This window comes from Phalacrocorax aristotelis, chromosome 16 (genome assembly GCF_949628215.1).
Source record: "Phalacrocorax aristotelis chromosome 16, bGulAri2.1, whole genome shotgun sequence".
NCBI lineage: Eukaryota > Metazoa > Chordata > Aves > Suliformes > Phalacrocoracidae > Phalacrocorax > Phalacrocorax aristotelis.
Genome location: NC_134291.1, coordinates 4,572,428 through 4,592,525, shown reverse-complemented (window position 1 = coordinate 4,592,525; position 20,098 = coordinate 4,572,428). Strand labels below are relative to the sequence as shown.

At 38.1% G+C, this 20,098-nt stretch overlaps 1 protein-coding gene across 4 annotated transcripts in view; it reads left to right on the top strand.

Annotated features, from left to right (window-relative positions):
• Positions 1-20,098, top strand: part of TBCD (tubulin folding cofactor D) — a 131,372-nt gene that overhangs the window by 60,446 nt on the left and 50,828 nt on the right. For all 4 annotated transcript variants that reach the window (XM_075111043.1, XM_075111040.1, XM_075111042.1 and 1 more), the window contains 6 exons: positions 4,422-4,479; positions 10,363-10,392; positions 13,834-13,919; positions 17,726-17,806; positions 18,572-18,645; positions 19,590-19,707. In XM_075111043.1, the coding sequence (XP_074967144.1) occupies positions 4,422-4,479; positions 10,363-10,392; positions 13,834-13,919; positions 17,726-17,806; positions 18,572-18,645; positions 19,590-19,707 (447 nt within the window). The remainder of the gene's footprint in view (positions 1-4,421; positions 4,480-10,362; positions 10,393-13,833; positions 13,920-17,725; positions 17,807-18,571; positions 18,646-19,589; positions 19,708-20,098) is intronic.

The window sequence follows — 20,098 nt, the reverse complement described above, 5'->3', positions numbered from 1 at the left end:
AAACAAAAAATAAAAAGGAAAACATACTTCTACTCTATTATACAATTATAGTGATTAAATTTTTGCTGGCTATCTTAATTATTTGGAACTGTTGCATAGTCAGAATGTAGTTTCATTTATCTGTCATTCGACGGTGTAGGTAATCAATAAATGAATCATTATTTAGAAAGATCTAATTGCTATCTCCCATTCGGCAGCGCACTAATACAAATAGCGCGTACAGTGTAGGAGTGCGGGCGGCTTTGTCTTCCCTGCGGTGGTGCGTTGTTTTTGAAGAAGGGAAAAAAAAAAAGGAAGGTGTGGCTATGGATGAATGATGTAGCTTGCTCCAGGGCAAGATTGTCCTGCAGAATTGGGGAAATCTGAAGCATTGCTTTGAGCTACATCTTGTACCATGATGAAATATTGAGAATAGCTTTCTTCTTTTATGTATTTGAATGTTGCCTTCAGAAGAGAGTTGTGTGCCTACTGTGTCTTCCACTTGTGTAAAGTTATTTCCTGCAGGGACGTTATATGTCTTTTTTCCTCTCTCTCTCTTTTTTTTTTTTTTAATAATAGCATTTGTAACTCCTGTTCTAAACATTTTTTTCCTTATTTCCCTTTTCTATATGTGTATTTATTATACTTCCATCGTTTTGCCCTAAAACTTTGGTATTGGAGTAACACACTGAGCAGCGTAGGACGTTGGGTGGCTGGCAGAAAGCGTAAGAGCTCGGTGCAAGCTGCGTTCGAGGGCCTGCGAGAGTATGCAGTGTAGAAGTGGGAATCGTCACTGCATTTCTCCTTTCCTTCAGACCTTCTCCTTGCATAGATAAACACGAGGAATTAAATCTGAGACTGTAGTTTTCAAACTAGGGCTTTTTTCCCTAGGAGTGCTGGCTGAAACAGGCTCTTTTGCTTGCTCCTTCAGCGGTGCTGTTGCTGCAGTTGAGCGTAGCACAGCTGAATGGGATAAAGTGAATGGGGGAGCTTCTCTGGTTTAAAAAAAAACCCAACACCCTAGCAGAAGGAAAAATTAACTGTGCCTAGATCTGTTTTCATCATCCAGCTGTCTGTGAAGCCATTCCAGTTGGGGTGCTGGCATGATTGAAGAGGTGCGAAAAGGGCTGTTTGCAGCAGCAGCTCTCCGCAGACTCGGGTCTGGCTCTGGTCTTGCCCCCTTTTTTTAACTTGCTTGGATTGTTCAAAACTGTTTTGCTTGTGATGATTATTATGCCTTCCCTTCCCTGCCCTAATATATAGTAAGGAGGAGAGTTTTCTGTCCTGTCACAAGTTAGACTTTTGCATTTTTTGGGTTCAGGAAGGAAATTTTGGGTTTGTGCCAAATTGGCAAGAGGTATGAGAGTTGGGCTTAGTTTTTTTTTTTTTTCCCCCTTCCCACAGCTTCAGGGTGGTATGCTTGAATTAATGGTAACAAATGCTCAGAGGTTAGCAGTAGGATAAGCTTCTTGCTGCTTGTGACTAGTATAGACCAGAAGTGTCTGCTACAGGGGATAAAGGAAATTCAGATTTATTGTCTGGTACATCTGGTGCTTATAAGGAGAGGGTAACCTGATATTTCTGATATTTCTGTGTTCTGATGTCTATCACCTGGCTGGCCTCTGCTCTCTGATTCTTTCTGCCATGTCGGGGAAGGTAATGAGATCAGTGTTGGGCTGAGGAAGCGAGCCGCTAACATACCTTGGGTCCTTTTAACTTTCCTGAAGCCAGTTAAGAGAGCACTTGGGGGAGAGGGGAAGAAAGGGAGAAGAACTATTAGTTGACTGATAGAGTTGCAACTTGCTTTTAAAAGTCCATTTGTGTTTATTGCACACTGAACTGCTTGCCGGGCATACAGGCTAAATATACCTTAAGGAACTACAAAAGGTGTTTCATAGAGACTGCAAGATGCAAAGCCGTTCTTTGCTCTACCTGTTAGTAGTCAGGTGTGGTACGTTTCAGGCAAGTCAAGACATGATTCTTTAACTGGCTTAAAAAAATATCCCACTTTGTTTGACATAAACAGGTTTCTTTATGTTAGGAAATCCTGGTGGAGTATCACATAAACTCCCACGACAAAGCAGACAGGTGAAGACACCTTAGACATGTTTCATCTTAGGCATGTTGCTTTCCTTGCTAATCCCTGTGTTACGGCAGTCTGTCCCTGCATTTTCAAATAGAAATTAACTTGAAAAAATTATTTGTGTCGTTTGATAATTTAAAAATACTTCTATTAAAAGAACTAACAAACCAGGGACTACAGTATGATTTACGAACATAATGGGGCTACGGGGGCAATGACAAAATTCCTGGCTTTTTTTGTTTTGTTTTTCTTAAAGATGGTATTCAGTTGCAGCACTGAATAACTCGGGTGGCATCACATAGACAGTATGTTGTTTTGCTGGTTTTACTTATACAGGCTTGTCTTAAGGTAACAGAAGAATAAGAAAAAAGGGAAAAGTACGATTTGATTATAAGCTGAACTCTTGTGTAATAACGTGAGACTGTTTTCTATTATATTTAATAAACCACATTTTAAGTCTAAATATGAAATTGGAAGAGCAGTATTTATTCTCCAGTGATGGTCTTTTAACATTTCCAATTTGAAAAGACTGCATAATCTTTCAGATAAGCATGTTAATATTTAATACATACATCCTTACACTCATCCCAAAGTGTCCCTTCTGGGCCACTGTAGGAGACAGGACAATGACTGGGAAGGTTTTTAGTCTGACCCAGCACAGCTCTTCTGAAATACTCTGTAACACTTAACTTCAGGGAACCTTTGAGCTTCCTGGCTTGATGAGAGGTTATTTTTGGTGTTTGGTTTCTTTTTTAGGTTTTTTATTTGTTTGTTTTGTTTTCTCAGAAGAGAACAATATTGAAATATTGCCTAACTGACAAAGTAATATTTTCTCTTATAGTCCATGTAATTGGAAGTATCAGGCAGAAATTTTCCTCTTTTTGCTTTCCAGGATGATTTTCATCCAATTGCTTAGTTTTCAATGTTCTCATCTATAATTGAAAGATTTTCAGGAGCTATTAATATCATTAAAACTGTATACCTTTAAAATTATTTTTAAGTTTCTCTGTATGACAGAAAAAAATCAGCAAACATGGTATAAAGATGATGTGTGTGACCCAGCACTTTCTCAGCTGTTAGCCACGTATGCTCCTTCTTACTGGAATGCTTCCTAAACATTTGCTCTTCCAGTCGCTATCGTTTGGATGACCTCCCTTTGTCCCTCACCTAATGTCTTTGTGGCAGAGAGAGGAATTGCTCATGCAAGAAGCAATGAGAAAGCATTATTGGTTTGTGTTTGTTGTTTTGTGTGGTTTTTTTTAAATTTCATTCTTGCTTTCTGTCTCTTGTTTTCCTTAATGGAGATAAACTTAAATTACAGAGGCAACACTGATTGTGCTTTTCGGTGAATTTTAACAACACAGTATTCTTCACTGTAGGAAACTGATAGCCACTACCCAGGGAAGCTTGATATTATCAGTGTAATTAATATCTTTATGCTAAAGCAAAGCTATTGTGGATTTACTTTTCAGCCAGTATTTATTTCCTGTTTTGCCTGGAGTCAATAAATAATGTAATGAAGAGTTTCAGAGTTTGAAAGGAATAATTTTCTGCTTAAATGATTCTCCTGAAGTGATGTTTATTTGTCACTGAGGTTAATTGAATGCTGGAGGTGGATTTCTAAAGCTGTAGACTTTGTGTCCTAGGATATATTCTCTCCTGTTGGGTGGCACATCTTTTAAAAGCAGTTCTTTTGAGACAGAAGAAATAAACTGTGCAGGGTTACCAAACCTTGTGCCAGAAATAAATAGTTCCGTGTAATCATGCCTCTCTATCTACAGGTCACCTTTGTAAAAAACTGCTTTGCAATTTATCTTGCAGGTCACTTTTTAGCAGGATTTGCATATTGTTTTCTGATTTTTTGTTACTTACAGGATGTGATTGTTCTTGTAGGGATCGCTGCAGGATTCTATTGCTTAGCTTTTAGTTTTGCTTAAGCTTTACATAAGACTTGCTGTGCATTTGGCTATTGAGAAGCTGTATTTCCAAATTTTAATTCAAAATTGCACTGTATGAGTGTCACATTAGAGAGCATAGTTATGTCCAAATTTTAAACTCCTATATTTAAAATAGAAAAGCTTTCTATGCAGTTAAACATATTTGCATACTCCTTAAATTGCTTTAATCCAGTAGGATGGCAGTTGTCTGTTTATACTATGGAAAGTCCACTGCAAACTAGAGAAACGAGGAAGTACATAGTTATTTAAACTCAAATTTTAGTTTAGGCTTGTATTTATAAATAATAAGCTCCAGAGGAAAGGCTGCGTGTTCTGCTTAGAAGTCTAAATGTTGAAATGACGACATTAAGCATTTCTTCTCATATTTTTTGGTACTAATACTCAATATTTTATTTCCTCAGTGCATTGGTTATTGCTGCAGTATTTGATCGTGATGTTAATTGCAGAAGAGCTGCCTCTGTAAGTTATCACATTCTAGCTTATATGTTTCTGTTACTTTTTGTTTGTTTTCATTCAATTTAATTATTTGTACGATATATAAGCAATATATTGTGTTGTGAGAAAAAAAGTGGTTTTTTAAATCCTTAGAAGTATGGTGTGAATTTAGATTTTGAATTATAGACCCCACAGATCCACATCTTGATTTATGGCCGCAGTTCACAGCCTTCTGTATTGTTGTCATGATGGATAAGATAAAGTATCTAAGAAGGAACTATTTAGCATTTTCTAGTCACGATATCAAAGACAAAAGGGTCATTCAAAATATACAAACATTGTATCTTTTTCAAGTCACCAAACTGTTAAGTTCTGTAAAGTTATAATTTTCTAGTTGTTCATTAGCTGCAATTGCGGTAAGTTGAAACTTTCTAGAACAATATCTCCCTTTTAGACATTTTTTCAGTTATTGTACAAAAATCCATAGGACTGGGGATTTTTAAATTAAAGTGATAAATCCATTAGGCAGATATCAGTATCCAGTTAATAGGGGTGACACTGAAGTATATTCTGTGGAACCTTTCTGTAGAAAATATTTATGCTCTTCAGAGTTGAAAAGAATGTGTGATTCTTCCTAAAAGAAGGGAATTTATGGAGGAGAGGCTATAGAATTTGAGAAGAAAGAATGGACATCTTATCTTTGAGAATTTAAGTCAGGGTGTTGTATATATTGAACTTGATTTCTTAAAAAAAATAAAGAAATATGAGTTGTCTGTTTCAACAGATAAAACAGATTAACTTCCAGAAATATTAAAAAAGACCCACTCTGTAAGTGTATTAACTCCAACACGGGACCGAATGATGTCTGTCAAAGAACCAGGTGTCTCTATTCCAAAGAATAAACTTCCCTGTGAATGCATTTAAGAAAAAAAAAAAAAAGGCAGTCTATGCGACATGCAAATTAATTGACAGGTCTGTCTTATTTTTTGACTGAAATTTTGAAAGCTAATGCATTTATAACATAAGAAGGATTTCTCAGGGATACCTGGATAGCATCCTTATTTTTTCTAGCCACACCTCTGCTTGAGAGTTTAAGCTGTTGAATGAAGCTGCAGCATAATTGCTGGGGAAGTGAGTCAGTTGCTTGTGTAATCATATCACAAATCACTTTGTCTAAATAAGTTAAAACCAAAGTGTGGAAGCTAAGATACTGTAGATCGCTGAGTACTGATACAGCATATTCGTTACATACTGTACAGTTAATGGATATGAGCAATGCTACTTCCCCCAAACTTCAACTCATAAATTTTAGAAACTGTAGAATTTGGTATTCCTGGCTAATTTAAGTCACTTTATTAAAATAAAATCCTTAGAGGAAAACAAAGGTAGCTTTGCTTTCCTGAGAACTGCATAAAACAATAAGGAGTGTAGATGACAAAAACTGAATTATTTATTTGCTCTGTAGAATTTTTCCTAGGAATCAGTGGTAATATGTATAAAAGAGAATTCTTTTTAATGTGACTGCCACTACAAGTGTACTGCTTACCTTTAGTGGCTTGATATAATTGTTGTGTGTTATCTTCATTATGTTTCTACACTTAAACATAAACCAATAGTTTGACAATGAAATATGGTGCTAAACCAGATATGTTTACTAATGCTATAAGCTTAGTGCAGATTGTGCTTCCGTATTTCAAATAAGTACAAAATACAGTACATTTTTTCCTCACTTCCCTCTTCTACTTTAAACCAAGCTATCGAGTATTCAGCAATTCAGTAATTTCCAGTCAAATTAATTTCTTCATTACTACATTCTAATTTAGAGCTGGTCAAAATTTGGAATTGCTGTTTTGGTGGTTAGTTATGAAAGTACTGGAACCTTTTTTATTTTTTTAGAAAGACGGGCAAAGGAATATTTTGTGCTTACCAGGCATTACTACAATTTTGAAGAAAAATACCTGGGAGTCCTAATTATTTCCAATCATTACTACACTTAAATACATCTTTAAATAAACAACATGTTTTACTAGATTTTCCGTCTATTACAATATGCAATACATTATAATGCAGAGCACCAATAAAACAAAATAGAATCTAGAGATATTTTGAACCCTGGGGTTAGAGAGAATGAAACAAGACACTTCTTTTGAAGCTCCAAAAGCATTCTGAGCTGGCTTGTGCAACTCTTTCATGAATAATCATTCTAAGGAGTAATCACATGAAAAAGTGATCTCGGATTGGGCTCCATTCAGCTCTGGCATGTTAGAGAGAGGGCTTCTTTTTCCTTTTGCTTGGCTGATAGTTTTTGAAATCATGACTCAGAGGATGTTTTAATATTTTTTTCAGGTTTTGTGGGAACAGCAAAGTATTCAAATTACAAGGCTAGTTGGTCATCTGGGTTCTGATATCATTGAACCTTTAAGATCTTTGCGTCCAGTTTTTCGATGTGCAGAAGGGGATTGTATGAAAAATTAAATTATTACAAAACAATTTAAATATTTGGCCTCTTCTAGGAATTTGCAGTTGTTTGAAAGTATGATTGAAATGGTAACATTTTCAGTTATTGAAAATCCCCTAAGTATTTTGACGAAAAGTCTTTTGTGAAACAATAAAAAAGTGCTAAAGGAACAAGGAGGAAATCCTGACAAAATTAAATGATCTCTAGAAAATTGTCTTTTCTTTTGGATGAACAATATGTTTCCTTTTTTTCATACTTCTATTTTACTTTCTCTCACAAAGCTTTAACAGAATAATATTGTGGGGATGATTACGCTGCACAGAAAATGTTATGAGGCAAATCTTTCACACCCAGGAAAAAATCATAAAATCATAGAATGCCCTGAGCTGGAAGGGACCAGCAAGGACCATTGAGTCCAACCCCTGTCCCTGCACAGGACACCCCAAATTCACACCGTGTCTCGCCAGGCTGGTGCCGTGATGCCTCCCTGGGGGGCCTGTTCCAGGGCTCCACCACCCTCCGGGGGAAGGACCTTTCCCTAATGCCCAGCCTAACCCTCCCCTGGCACATCTCCCTGCCGTTCCCTCGGGCCCTGGCGTTGGTCACCAGAGAGCAGAGACCAGCCCTGCCCCTCCTCCTCCCCTTGGGAGGGAGCTGCCGAGCGCCATGAGGGCTGCCCTCAGCCCCCTCTGCTCCAGCGGAACAAACCCAGGGACTCCAGCCACCCCTCGTACAGCTTCCCCTCTGAACCCTTCACCAACTCCATGGCCCTTTTCTGGACCCTCTCCCATAGCTTTATACCCTCAATGTCCTGCGGCGCCCAACCCGGCCCGCAGCCCTCGAGGTGAGGCCGCCCCAGCGCGGGGCAGAGCGGGACAATCCCCCCCCTCGCCCGGCTGCGATGCAGGGCTCGGTGCCCCCCAGGGCACAGCTGGCCCTCGGGGCTGCCAAGGCACGCTGCTGGCTCACGTTCAACTTGTCGTTGGCCACGAGGTCTTGCTGAAGCTAAGAGAGGTTCATGGCGATGGGTATGAACCTCCCTCAACCTGAGGAACCACCTGTGAAACAAGTTAGTATGCAGTTTTAGTCTGCAACTGGAAAATTTTCTAGCTACTGAGCTATGTATACGGAATTTGCTGGTTACCATGTTTCTTTTCTTTTCTTTTATGAATTGTAAATTCGTAACAGAAGCATGAAAATGTATGACAAGCTGATTATTTTTCTCCAAGGCTATTAAATGAAATAGTTGAGAAATATAGTAAGGCAATACTAACATCTGTCTTTATAAGCAGTGGATAAAGTTGTGTGTTTTTTATAGATAACCTAATCAATTAGGTGTAAATTGAAATGTAAATTAAAGTTTAGAATACATCAGATGAATCCTAAGTACTTTTGCCATGCTGCTGGACTATTTCTTAGATCTTCATGATTGTTTTTGTAAGTTGAAAAATGAAATGGTGATATAGCAGTGGAATTTTAAAATTGATACATTAAGTAAAGAAACCATGTGAAATCTTTAGGTACAATAGCTGTTTTGCTGCAACATTGTCCATAGACCCCTATACATCTTTTCCCAATGATATTGCCACAATATATTTCAGTCCTGGGCCTACAGATACATTGTAAGTAGAATAAAACTTTCAGTGGTTTGAGACCGGGTGTACATTGTTTGGATATCAAAGTTTCTGATTTAAAAAGAAAAAAAAAAAGAAGAAAAAAGCTGTACACATTTTCTATCAGTGAGGCAGTTGTCTGAGCAGTACATTTTTAAAAGAAATTGTCATGCAGTGATTAAACTATTAAAGCCCTTGGATATGATAGTTGAGAGCATCATCCATGCCGAAACATCCCTATGCTGAGTGAAAGGGTCTCAATAGCATATAAAGGGGATCTAAAGCAAACATGTAAATAAAAAGAAATAAATGATGCAGCACAACATGAAACAATGTCCTGGCAAATGCTGGCTGGGAGCCTATGTTGGTAGAGAGGTAAAGAGTGAAAAAAACCCCATGTCAGAAGCTGGGCTACAGCATACAATAAAGAGCAAGTGTAGAGCATTGCTACAGCTCGTGTTCCTGTTCTGGAAGGCTGATTTATGTGTTGCCCAAGGGTGTATCTGCGCTGCCGCCACTGTGGAGGATAGCCCATGTGGTTCTACCTGAGGCAATCCTAAACTGGTTAGCTCGGGGCCATTGCTGGAAGCGTGGCTGCTACTGCGAGCAAGCTAAGGTGGGCTCCCAAACCTGCCACGGTGGTGGGTAAGCGGTTCAGAGTCAGCCTGTGCTACGTGTCCTGCAATGGCTACACCGCGAGCAGGAGCTGAACTAGCCTGGGCAAGTCTACAGGAACTGTAGTCATTATCCTAAACAGACATAACCTCAGAAATGCACTAAGAGACTCTGGCTTCATTAGGGCTTGCTTCACCTGTGTTCTGTGAGTGCTTGCTCCATCTGTAGAGTGTGATACCTTGGTGAGCTAACTTAACCTTTTGTTTTTACAGGTGGATTACTGCTTGCATACTGTATTTATGTAGGAAATACAAAAGCTCTGTCAAAGTTCTTGTGGCATTTTCAGCAAAGACTGGGACTTCCTCCCTGTATGTTAAATACCAGTTAATTGTCAGGTCACAAGTGGTCTCCATCCCTGGAGATTTGTGTTTGTAGATAGCGTGACGTTCCCTAAGAGAAGCGTCCAGATAATGATGATCTGTCTTCTCTGAAAAGAGTTAAAGTGTATGGAAGTTTTTGTTAATACTTATGATTGTATATCCTTTTAAGGGACAAAAAATAATTGGCCCTTTTGAGAGAGGGAGAAAAGTCAAGTAGGGACGAGGGAGTGAAGTAGGTTTTATTCTGTATACCATACAAATAGAGATTAACTTTATGGTTGTATTGGTTGCATTTTGCAAGATTTTGAGTTTGTTTAATGTAAAACACAAAAACATACATGATTTTTGTCTTCAGGTTTTACAATTTCCGTGTTTCAGTGCGCTTTCAGATGCGTATCTTTCAAATAAGTATTGCATTCTCAGTATTTTTGGTCTGAAGTTTTCATTGACAGAGGATCAAACTTTGCCTACTATTAGCAAAGTATGTTGAAGTAGTCAGGCAAAAGTGAGCTGTCTTGATTTCTGTTGTCTACAGGTATTGACTTTCAATTCCAATGTGAAGCCTTGTGTCACTACTCAAAAGCACTCTTGTGGGTGTGACTAGTTTAATAAACTTGCATTCTTGAACTGCTGTCATGCAACATACAGCTTTAAGAACGCCAGAACGTAGAGACGCAGAAACAAAAAAGCCCTGTGGACTTGTTCTACTGACAAAGCTTACTTTATGTAAAAAAGAAAAGCCATGGGTCATTTATATTGTTGTGTATTTTGAATTCATCATCTGGTGTTTATCAAAAAGCAAACCTGACTTGTTTTGGTATGTTTGTTCTCTGTTCCTTAGGCTGCCTTCCAGGAGAATGTTGGGAGACAGGTATGGTAACTTTCCTGAATCTTCATTCATTAGTGCCTTGGAGGGTGCTGTAAACGTGTAGTACCTCAAATCAAAATTAGACGCTGTGGCTTCAGAGAAATTAAGTAAAAGGATGTCACAAAATAATTATTTTTGTTATCAGTAAACAGGTTCTTGTGGAATATTTTTTTTTTGAGATGTGAGTTCTATTCTAGTATTCTAGTTTTGGAAGAAAATGAGCTTTCTGGTAATTTTAAGTCATTCTGAAAAACAAAGTCAGCATGTACGATGGCCATTATACACCTTGCAAACTGCAATGCTCTTAAAGCAGGAGAAGCGCAACTTGTTGGTTATTCTCTTGCTACATTGACATTCTAGTTTTCAACAGAAGTGGAAGAGCTGAAGTGTGCTGCAGTGTCTTCTGTGGTTGGTGGTACAACAACAAACTAAGCTTAAAAGTCTTCAACTCAATATTTGGTTTTGCCTGTTGTACCATAATGCTGCCATCTAGATATTTTGAGAAATCTGTTACTTTTGGAGGTTCCTAAGTGCTTTAAAAAAAAAAAGTACTGTGGTAGGTTCCTATGTAACAGCAACATTTAAGTAGCTAAAATGCTCAAACAACTTTGATTTGCAACCTTGAAGGAGAAGCAAGTAGGATAAAGATTTGGATTTCGGAGTTTCCTGGTTTCTCATCAGGAACAAGTAAAGCTGAATATACAACTTAGAGGGAGAAAAGGGTGGGGAAATGGTTCAGTGGTTCTTGTGACAGAGCAGGGCATGTGAGTGTGGTTAAAGCAAATTTCATTATCAATAAGCTATTCTTTAAGGGATCTTTGTTAAAATGCTGTCTAGCTTTCCCTGGTATCATTCATGAAGATCTCTGTGTTACGAGCCGAGGTAGTATTCCTTTAGAGCTACAGGTATTAAGCAACGTGTCCATAACTGGTGTGTGTATTTCTAGATAGAATTAGGTTAATAGCAGAGAAAGGGCGCAAGAAGACTGGGAGGAAGAGGGTAGGTATTTTTGGTGGCCTGACCCTACCTGGTCTGTGATAAGTAGAAGCCAGCATGATTCTTGCCTATAGTTACTGCCCTGGAGAGGTTAGTCACCACACAGCAATTCAGCCCGATGCCACTTCATGAGGTACTGAATGAAGTAAGCGCCTTACTGTGACTTCAGATCCAGGTGAGATAGGGCTCCTGGGTGCTGAGGCTTAGAAATGATTCCATGTAGCAACAGTCTTGTGGAGTCGTTTATTTCTTAATCAGAGGGGTGCAGTCTAAGTTAGTTTACAACCAGAAAGCTTGCTTATTGATTCTGCTTTGATGCAAGATTCAAATTTGTCAGTGTTGGTAGAACACACAACAATTTTTGCTTACATGCTGGCACGTTAAGGAGGAGTTTGCAGCAAAATAGTAAGTTATTCATGGCGTGAAGGATGCCATCAGTCTCCAGTCAGTTCCTGTAGAAGTTCAGAAGTTGTGCTTACTGAACCATTTCTTACTTCCTAGGAAAATGGTCACTTAATCAGTGGATACACCCTCTGTAGTTCTTTACCTGGATGTAATGTGTTGAAAGAGACACCCATTCTTGAATTGGAAGGAACTAAAACATATTCTCCATCTGAAGTAACAATGCTGATACTAAATAGTTGGAGCAAAAAGTTGGTCTCGCTTACTTCCTTGTTTCTGCCTGATTCACCTTTGCAATTCAACATGTCCTGAATCCGAGAGCTTGCTCTTATGGCCTCAGAAAAAGGAGCCATTGTATCTTATACTTCATGTAAATGGAAACTTCGAAAAAAATGGGGAGTTTTTTTTAAGCATAAATCGTGAGAAATGCACATACTTCTGATAAAACAAACTTTTATATTGGAGAAGCAAGTTTTAAGTGTTTTGACGGAACAGAAGCTGTTAGCTTTTCCTCTGAAGTCTGTCTCTGCCATCAGCCGTGACCTCTGTACTCTTGAACTTGGTTGCAGGAATTTTGCTGTCTCACTGACATGCACTGTGGCACGGTGACCTTTGGTGAGGTGGCATCAAATTGGCACACTTACAGCCAAGTAATAAACAGCAAGCTTCAACTAGGAGCTAGAACTGAAATTGTTTAGCTGTGATTTTCCTTATGTACAGTATTACATGCATTCTTAGATATTTAATTGTATGCCATCTTGTTTGGCTACAAATCATATTGAGGTATTTCTCATGTGTGCATTTTTCTCCCTAATTAGCGTTTCAGTAGGTTTTTGGAGAGTACATTAATTTCAACGCTTGCCATAAATATTCTGTCTATCCTTCTTGGTTCAGCCAGATTCCTGGCCTTGTTATTTTGGACTGTTGGCATTATGCTTCCCCGAGTAAGACCTTCACAGTAGCTGACAACTGCCCACTGCTTGCAATATATACGTCTTCAATTATTCAGGCTTAGATCTAGAGATATTTTCTACTATTTTTCATGGCGGTATCCTAATGTGGAAGGGATGAGTGAGCTGTAAACAAACAAAACTGTATCATATCCAGAACCTGTACTTCCACATACCCTGATTGCTTAAATATCATATGATTGTCCCTTTTGTAAGTGAGCGTAGTGTCTTTCAGTTGGCTGTTTTCCATTTGTACTTAATTATGGCTTGTGGAGGCTGTGCTGCCTCCTCCATTCCAAAACACAGCCTTACTGCATAGTACTGTGTTAAACCAGTCATAGCCAATCAAAATTCTGAATATATGAATTTTATTGCTTATATAAAAAGGCAAATTTTTAGGTGGCAATTACATATTTAGAAAGATAATTTGTCTTCTAAAACTGGAATTTTTTTGAGCAGTGATGTCAGAAGTGTGATACTTCTGGAGGATTCAATGTTTCAGGCTTTGCTGGGAACTAGTCTTCTTTTTAAAAACAAACTAACCCCAGTTTTTAGTTCATTAATAAGTAAGTCATAAAATATATGTGAAAGTAGAAACAAACAGAAATAATTAAACCTCTGTGTATTCTACGTGTGATGCATTTCTTGGTTCCTGAATCTCTCATTTTATACTTCACAAAACTCGCAGCAGATACTTGTTCCTTCACATAACCTGAAAACATGTTTACATTTATCTCAACGTTCTTTTAGATAAATCATTTCTTGTGTACATACATAGTCATGCATTCACCAAGCATATATTTGGATATGACTTGAAGGTGTTAAGATAGCTATTGCATAGTTTATTGCCTGCTGCTATTTACTTTGTTTATCACTGACTCATAAGCGAAGCTAGGTATTTTGCTGTTTATATATCCGATATCCTTTATATCTTTAGGACAAGTGATTTTCCTATAAATTAGAAATTGTAGTTTTTCACTGCTTGGAGGGTGGTAGTAGATTTGTTTTCAGTAATGTTACCTACTTGGAAAATATCTTATGTTTTCAAGTAATATTTTCTTTTTTTTTTCCCCCCTCTTCCCTGTGATGTTTGTAGGGCACTTTTCCACATGGCATAGACATTCTAACTGCAGCTGATTATTTTGCTGTTGGTAACAGAGTTAACTGTTACCTGACTATAAGGTAAGCATTAGTTTTCCTAAAAAAGAGGGACGACTTCTACAGCAGGAAATATTGGTCTGATTGTTTCACCTTACTGAACACTATGTTTATTACAGTTGTTTTTAAATAAATTAAGATTTTATTTTTCTTATTTCTGCATCAAACTGTTTATTATGCATAAGACATGGTGAAAATGTGACCATGATTTTCTTGTCTATGTGGAGGAAGCAGCCAAGAGGCAATATTTGCAGGTGTCACAATACTGTCTAAGCTGGTCAAAATTAGAGAAGGCCAGGGGATTTTGAAGAGTTGTAGTAAAAGGAGAGGCTGTTATGATGGCAGATAGACTCTGATGTGGGTAAACAAATAAACAAATACCCATTTAAAATAGCACTTTGCGCGAGTTGTTGAATTTGCAGTCTGTTTATAGACCTTTAACTTGCGTGCTTATATTTTTCTTAGGTAGCTCAGTGAAAATCTAACCACGGTATGCAGTAGTGTTTGAAAACACAAACTGATTGCCACAGTATGGAGTCTGCGAAGAATGTAATGGGAAATACCGTAACTGGTGTGGTGCTGTTATAAATCAGCCTCTTTGTGTCTTGGAATACTGTGTCGTGTTCTGGTCAGCTATCTGAAAATACAGTAAAGCTGAAGTCAGGGAAATTCAGAGGCAAACTGGGTGCACAGGATGACTAAAATGAACACAAGATTGCACTTCCTCATGAGAAGATGAAAAAGGCTGAGGGCTGGGTTCTAGCTTTAGTTGTCTGAGACAGACAGTCTAGCCTAGGTGTCTAGCCTCTCTCCATAGCCAATGCAAAGAGACAGGCACCTACAGAAGGTGATTCAGACCATTTAAGATAGGTCAGTTAAATTGCCCTATGGAGTTGCATGTTGCTCAGAAGCCGACAGGTTAGAAAGGCTTCAAGAGGTTATATTCTTGGGGAACAGAAATAGCAAACAGGTAGATGGCAGTTTGTGCTCCGTTGCCAGTTTTGTGACTTCCAGTGAGCATTTTTTAAAGACAATTTGCCCTTGAACGCACTATCCTCTCCTCAACTATTTTTTCTAATTAATCTGTCCACCTCTGTATTGTCCCTTTTGTACATAATAAATTCAGTCTGTACATATCTTCACCTTTTACCTACTGTCATTCCTTCTGGGGTCCACACCCTCCTCCTACACTCTCCCCAGAGCCTCTCTTCCCCAGAGCTCCCGCCTGCTGAGCTGATGGGGAAATGCGGTCGCTTGGATTCGGTGCTGCTCTAGAGCCATGTAGCGTCAATGGCATTTTTTAAATTCTGGCTTTTTGTACTAGCAGAAAAATGGAAGATATTCAAAATTGACAAATCAGGTTTTATTTTCTTTCTCTTATAATTTTGACCCGGAGACTAGTTATGTTTTCCTCACTTTTTGAGATTTGAATATTTACTTTTGTTTTTTTCAGATGCTCATTGATTACTCATTGTGATTTCCAGGGTTTTTGTAGGAGTGCTACTTATCCAAGTGAAAATATTTTTACTGTTGGTTTCTTTCTTCCACTCTTGTGCCTTTCTTTAAATTGCGCAACAGAAACAACAAATTTGTAAATTCTTTATAAATAATCTTACGCAGCTAGCATGATTTCTTAAAACCATGTTCAGTGTTAGTAACCAAACTCCTCTTTGTAAAGTATTTGTCATCTCATTATATTACTTTCAAAAATCTTCACCACTTTGCTCTTCAAGGAGGGTGTAATTATTTGGGTCAATATTTAATTATTTCCTTATTTTTGTCTGAGAAACATCAAAGGAAAAGTACATAAGCATATATTTGGCTGCACAGAAAACAAGTATCATTATGATGTGGTAGGAAGAATGGACCTCTCTGATCGGTATGCCTTAAGGGGGTGTAATTGTTTATGTAGCTTGAAAAAGCTGCTTGAGGTCCATATTCCAGATCTAGAATCTTTAGCTGTCCTTCCCCCACCCAGATCAAACGATCCTGGGACACTTTGTGTGCCAGCGTAATGCCGTTATGTGAAAGGAGGCAGTGCAGGTGTGGAGGTTGGTACTCCCGCATTCCTTTGAGCAATAAAAGCCAAAAAAAGATGTGTCAGTTTCTACAGCTGAATTTGGGTTTGGTTAATAAATGGTGATATATTCTTGCAGAGAGGCAGTATCAGATATATAAATATAGGTATATGATATATGTGTGTGTGCGTATAAATAGTTGCTTATATCCTTTCAAATCTAAATATTTTTACACTAGTTTTTCACGCTGGGTGCCCCTTTGAAACTTTTTGCTGATGTTCTTTGGAGGATTCAGCTCCAAAGAGGAAACCCATTTTGTAAAGAGTAAAGAGATTATGTGATTCCAGGAGTTCTGGGCTTGGTAAAAGCGGAGTTAAGGAAGGAGCTTCTTAATCTAAGTGGAGTGGGATACAAAAAAATCTTACCAGCAACATTATCAGGAAGGCTATACTTGTATCCAAGGCTACTTGCATTAAATACTCAGTGGGGTACAAAAGATGAGGACTGTAGTTAAAGATAGTTATAAACTAAAACTGAAAATGAGATTGGGCTGCAGACATGGCCCAAGAGATCAAGTTCGATGATCTGGGCAAAGAAGTTCAGATTAAAATGGTTGGGAAGAATGGTGAGTGCTAAAACTAGGACCCAAAAAGCGAAGAAGTGAATTCAGATATGGCAGGGAGAAGGTGTCTGTTACTGTATGTTCTTCCAGAACAGGGAAAGGAACTAGAGAGTAATGAATTTTATATACTGGCATCAACAACCAGTTAAACCAACTGTCTAATCCCCCTCTAGGGCTCGTAGCAGTCGTAGATAGTACTTTTATATCCTGTATTGGCTCAAGTGACTGAGGTCTGTTCTGTGGATTTAAGGATTCCTACTCTTCTGATGTGTTACTTAGATATCCATATGGTAACATGCAACAGTATTTGGTTTTTGTCTTTGTTTTGCTTCTAATTACACACACGTATATTAATGGAACACTATTATGGTTGCAAAGTTAATCACTCAGAAGATATGAAAAGGTGAAATTAAGGTAACCCATGTGTCCTCAATTTCGTCTCTTTGTGCATGCCGTTTTGATACAAACAGATTCTGCTGATAGTTTAGCTTTCCAAGATGATTTAACACACATCAGGTGAACAAAAAAACATTTCACTTAACTTCTGTTGACCTTAACTTTCAATAGTTGATGCTTCTGAAAATTGGAAAGCAAGTGCGGCTGTAAAGTTAGGTAGTTATGCAGGCTACCTAGGGGATTAATTCTGGGGTTCCCTTACCTTTTAGGTCTTGATTTTGCAGCTTTGACTTTTTTTTGTCAGAATTGACTTTTTGGGTATGATTGATTTTTGAAAAAGGACAAATTGAAAACCCATACTCAATTTTGGACCACTGCATTTATGAAGATGTAGCATGTTTCTATAACTTAATTTTACTGTGTGCTGTGGATTACATCATTAATAGGTTTCTCCAGTCGGAAATAATTGTATGAGTTAATACGCACATCTAGATTTTCTGGAAAGTAACAAGGGGAATTGAATGTTTATTTTCGCTTTTTGTTGCTGTCAAGCTTTTTGTATGTATAGGAGATTTTATAAAGAATCTGAAAGTTTAACAAAAGTGATTTTAATGTTTTTCAATAATTGTAAAATATTTCCTATTGTATTATTTCGTTCAGCTGCATCTCATTGAGGAGAAGGCAGGCTTAATTTTTTTTATTGCATTAAAACCAGAGGATTTAAATCTTTGGAGTTTGTATTAAAATGCACACATGTTGATTCTGTACTCTCTTTGTGGACATGTCTTTTTCAGTGTATATATTGCTGGCTTTCCTGAGTACACACAGCCAATGATCGATCATTTAGTTAACATGAAGATTAACCACTGGGACAGGTAAGTTCATAAAGCCTAATTATTAATATTCAGGAATTGACTGTTCTGCGTATCATGCTTTCCTAGATTATTTCTGTGAATTTTCCTTACACTAGAGTCTGCAATAGCATTTGACTGAAAGAAACTGGACAAGTAGTGGCTGATGTCATCTACACCTCCCTAGCATATTGTCACTTAAAACCTGCTTATGAATTTTGTCTTTTTGCCATGACCTCAATCTGTTAATAGATTAATAAAACACATTTATATGGTATATAGTGTATGAGGGGTAAACACCGTCACCATACAATTATCATAATTAAGGTAGATTTCATGCATAGAGATGGTGCTTAGTCATATTCAGTGTTCATGAAGATTAAAATGTGTACATATAACACAAATGAGATTGTATCAGTGCTGATAATAGTTTGCATCATGAGAAATAATAATAGTTTACTGAGTGTCCCTGCCAATGCATAGAATGAGCCCTCGGGTTCTGCCATCTACACTCATGTTTTTCTTTGTCTCTTTCAGCAATAAGTTCTATTCACACCGCTAAAAGCTAGCTGTAGGCTGTCTGTTTGGTCCACTGTTCTGTTTTGTTGGCTTTTTTTGTGTGTGTGGGGGAAGCACAGGATGGACAGAGAATACTGTAGTTTTTAAAATTGCTGGGGTTGTTATTTTGGTTGGGGACAGGAGTCCCTGACATTATTTTTCTTTTAATACATTACTTCTACTAAACTGCTAACCCCCAAAAAATCCATAAATGCTTTTTTACATCTTCAGTGTTATTCGAGAACTTTCAACCAAAGCTCTGCATAACCTTACTCCACGGGCTCCTGAATACATGGCACATGTGGGTAGGTAACAAAGAAGTTCTGCACAGCATGCCATATCGAGTGTTCTAGCTTATGTAGCAAACGTGTAATAAGAAAATATAAATATGCACCATGACGTAAGAAAAATTAAGGTTTCCCCTGCAACTTAATATAGTTTAGTGACGCCAACAGCTTTACCAGTTTTCAGATTTTACACAAAAATTATAAAATACTACCAGATCTTTTCTTATCTGGGACTGGACTTTAGTTATCTGCTACACTGGGCCCTACCAGTTCTGAGATGAATAAATGGGTGTAGTCTTGATGCAACAATTCAGACAACTAGCCCTCAAATTCCTAGCTTTAGCTTTGTTGATATGGCTTTGATGTCATAGAAGGTGGGGGGATCTGTTTTGTCTTGTCCAGTCTGACATCTTCAGAAGAATTCCTTTTTGACTGATGTGTGTGTAATCAAATGTTTCTTAGCGTGAATTCAGGATCCTTTGCTCGGCCCCCTCAAGATTCTGAGGGTGTACCAGTTGCTTTTTAGTCGGGCTGGAAGAGAGCACCTGACACCCAGGTGAATCTGCAGTTACGGATCTCACCTAGGCTCCCTACGGTTGGACTGGGGAGGTGGCAGTTTACATGGAAGTACAACTCCATGGAAGTACAAGCCTCATTTCCCTTAGCACTCAGCCAACCCGATGCCTAACAGCAAGTGTGTTATTTTATTTACTCCAAACAGGCAGGTCGTTATAAGTACAAAATTTCTGGTGTGGTTTACTATGCTTTGTCAGAATTCACTTATATTCTTAAAACTTGGTTTTCATATACTGGCCAGGATATATTGGCCTGAATTTCCAGAAATGGTTTTCCCATGTTATTTCTAGGTGGTCATGATTAAATTTAGAACTGTGATCTGTAACTATGCTTTGTTTTTTGTGTTGTATTTTTTGTGGTGTTTTTTTAAAATTTATGTCTTTCAGTTTTGCCAAGACTTCTGCCTTTATCAGTGGGCACAGATCTGCACACACGCCACGGGGCAATTCTTGCCTGTGCTGAGATCACCCATGCACTGTGTAAACTAGCAGAAGAGAATAATAGGTATAAATGCAAGATTATCTTGACTATAAATTTTCCTTTCATGTCTGGTCTATTGAAAGCTTCCTGACTATAATTATGGAAATTTCCATCTTACTGAACTTTTCCATTGAATTTTTGTTTGTTTTGATCAGTCATGCCAAACCTTCACATTTTATTCAGTGATGTCATAAACTAAGTCTAAATTCATCATCAGGAAGGTCAGATCATTTGCTGCCTTACCTGGAGAGTTCAAACTTAGCATGTAAATATAGATTAAACCCCTTTTCCCCATAAGTAGGCTGTCTTCCTGGTGCGGGGACAGTCTTTTGTCATCAGTGTTAGAGAAATACCTCCTCAAGCAGTTTGTTAACAGAGTTGGACTGATTTAATTGTAGCTGCTGAACACTGAGCC